The sequence below is a fragment of the Chaetura pelagica genome, unplaced genomic scaffold (assembly GCF_000747805.2).
Source record: "Chaetura pelagica isolate M959 unplaced genomic scaffold, ChaPel_1.0 scaffold159, whole genome shotgun sequence".
NCBI lineage: Eukaryota > Metazoa > Chordata > Aves > Apodiformes > Apodidae > Chaetura > Chaetura pelagica.
The window spans coordinates 2,696,717-2,699,623 of record NW_009954555.1 but is presented as its reverse complement, the minus strand read 5'-3'; the positions used below and the strand labels follow the sequence as shown (position 1 = coordinate 2,699,623).

General features: G+C 48.1%; 1 protein-coding gene across 1 annotated transcript in view; it reads right to left on the bottom strand.

Annotated features, from left to right (window-relative positions):
* The window catches only part of SAMD11 (sterile alpha motif domain containing 11), a 111,610-nt gene extending 109,041 nt beyond the window's left edge, over window positions 1-2,569 (bottom strand). Inside the window, exon 1 of the mRNA XM_010005254.1 lies at window positions 2,498-2,569. Coding sequence (XP_010003556.1) covers window positions 2,498-2,569 — 72 coding nt within the window. The remainder of the gene's footprint in view (window positions 1-2,497) is intronic.
* Between the last annotated feature and the right edge of the window lie 338 nt (window positions 2,570-2,907).

Here is a 2,907-nt window from a genome sequence, read left to right as displayed (position 1 = left end):
CGGGGGCCCGACCCAGCTGGCAGCGAGTCAGGCACGGGGGGGTCCAGCAAGGCTCGGCTCTGGTTCCTCGTTTTCCAACCCGGCTCTGGGGCACGATGCAATTTCCTTTCCAGACCAAACACCCCCCCCCCCCCTGCTTTCTCCCCAACCCCAAAACAGACCCAGGCTGGGCCTCAGAACAATCGCTGCTGGTGATTAAAGCCCCTGACATTACCAGTCTGGTTGGACAGGGGTGGCAGGGCCGGATAAACTGGATGTAGCCTTTCCCGGAGGACAAGCGGGGCCGGGTCCTGCCTGCCGGCAGCCCGGGCATGGGGGAGATGCAGATGCTCCCGAGCAGCTGCCTTGCCCCGTTAGAGAGGCAATCCTCGAGTTTTCCTGCCCTATTCCCGCTGTCCAAGGACTGATTTCAGATCAGCAGAACCAGCTGCTGACAGAATCCTCTCCCCATCTCCATCCCCTCCGTGGGATAACACCACAGCACCACTGGAAGGCTTGACTTGGCTACACTATAAAATAAAAAGCATCTATGTATTTGAGGAGAAACAGCCTTTTTATCTCAGTGGTGCTTAAATGGGTATCACTAAGTGGGGCAAGATGAACTGTGCCCGATTTTTCATCCTCCTTCTCATGGAACTGTTTTGAGTGAGTAGTGCAGGTAGCAATGACAAGGCACTGCCCAAAGACTCCAGGTTCAAAATGTGCAGCTCTCGTTTGGTCAGTTAGGTGTTCTAATTACAGCACCAAAATAAAATGCACTAAGCACCAAGAAGCGAGTTCTGATGAAAAGCTCTTGTTGGAATTTATCCTTGCTGTGCAAACTCTGACACCAAAACCCCCTCTAACTAATTTCCACAGCTGGGGCAGCAGTAGGATGCAGGCCCAGAAGGATTATTTTTACTTCACAAAACTGTACCAACCTCTCTTTTCCTTGATCTGAACTTACCATACTCAGTCCTATTTTAAAAGACATTTGTTTCATGCAGAGCTGCCTTCCCTCTGTCAACACACAGTATCCCTGTCCAAGTATTGAACACGTTGCTGCTAGGAAAGCACAGGGTGTCATTTTTGCTAAAAGCTCATGCAACTTGGTACCCATAAAGCAACCAGTAGACAGTGTTATCTGGCCAGACACTCCTCACCACCACCAGCAACTCTGGCATATGGCTTTGGTCTGCAGATCACTGGTTGGTGGCCTCTCACCCACATCACTGGTAACTAAGGCACATGCAAAACTGGAACAAGCTCATTACACCACACTTTGCCCCCTCACCTCAGAGGAACAACAAGAGCCCATTGGAACAGCCAGGTTTGCTGGGTTACACACACCAGCAATGCTGCAAGAATAGCACTCAGAGCTGGATAGGCAGCTGCTGCTTTGGGATGGACTTGCTGCTATACAAAGCAGATGCAAGAGACTTCATCACAGAGATGGTATCTTCACTTAATTTATGGAACAGTAATTGCTCTAAGCCCCTTCCCATGTGGATGTGTATTTGTATACATAAGCATGCGTGCACCTCATCATTTACATTCACAATCCTGTCCTGCAGAATCATAAAGCTCCTGTGTGTGAAAAGAGATTGTCCACTGGATCTCAAAGAAATAATGCTTGATTTCAGTGGATAAAAGTAGGCACATTTCCAGCTGCATCAGTTTCTGCAGTGCTACTGACAGTGTAAAGTCATGGTGGATTTTGTTCAGACCACAACCTGCTTTAGTTCCACAAACCACCAGCTTTACCCTCAGGTTTAGATGTTATTGTATCTTATGGTTATTGCTACACAATGAACTGGTTTTAATGCCTTAGTTTACTGTGATTTCAGTAGCTTTTTATTTATAGCATCAACATCTTTTTCATGAAAATGTTGATGTCATCTAGAGATTCTGAAAAGCTCAGGATAAAAGCAGACACCATAAAACAAGGAACTCAAAAGTTGGGAAGACCTATAAAAGCAACAACTGTGATCTATGACACAAATGTTGTAAAAGTCGTAAGAATTTAAGATGAGCTTGTTCCTCCTTAAATTTATGTTTTTTAAAAAAATCACTACTAATGGTTTGTAAACTGTGGCTGTTCTGACTCTTACCACGTGGGTGCCACCATAATTCCCTTTTTCTTTATTTAGCCATTTTAAACCTCTGCACAATACACAAAAACAAAGGGGTTAGGACAGGGAAGAGGCTGCTGACTGCTTCTCATACAGACAACTCCCCCTGAAAACCACCCAGCCAGACTCTGTGTTGCATCCTTCAGCTCAAACACTGCTCTTCCCATCTGCTCTGTTTGCAAACTCCTCTTCTCCTAGCCTTGAACCAAACTGCAGGTACCCTGGCAGCAACTCAACGACTGACAGTTCCCAGCCCTCAGACATCATCACAGTTTCATGATCACAGAAGCAAACGGTTTGTTGGTTGGTTTTTTTTTTCCAAGGGAAGGAGGCAGAGAACAGGGGAGATGTCTTAACCAAAGCACATAGTTTAACAATAATCTTACCACTGGAGACGAAATTCGACACCCAGGGCAATCACAGATTGGAGGATGTACCTGTAAGATTCCTTTGGACATAAGAGTCTTCAAACTTTTCCCTGGATGCAGAGGAGAAAAAGAAGAAGAAAAAAAGAATCAGCACCTTCATAAAAGGAAAGTATTTTGGGCAGGGGGGTGGAATCACGCGTCTCCTGCCACACAAACACCCCTCCCCTCGCCTGTCTACCAGCACCCACACCCCCTCCCACCCCGCCTGCCCCTTGGCCGGAATTTCTCCCCTGCGGATACCCGTGGACCGGCGCAGCCCTCCTTAGCCTAACCTTGGTACCAAGGCTACCGCAGGCTGGAGGGAGCCCAGGCCGAAGGCACAGCCGCCAGCCCGCGCATCCTGCGCGCACCCGCGCTGCCCCCCGCGC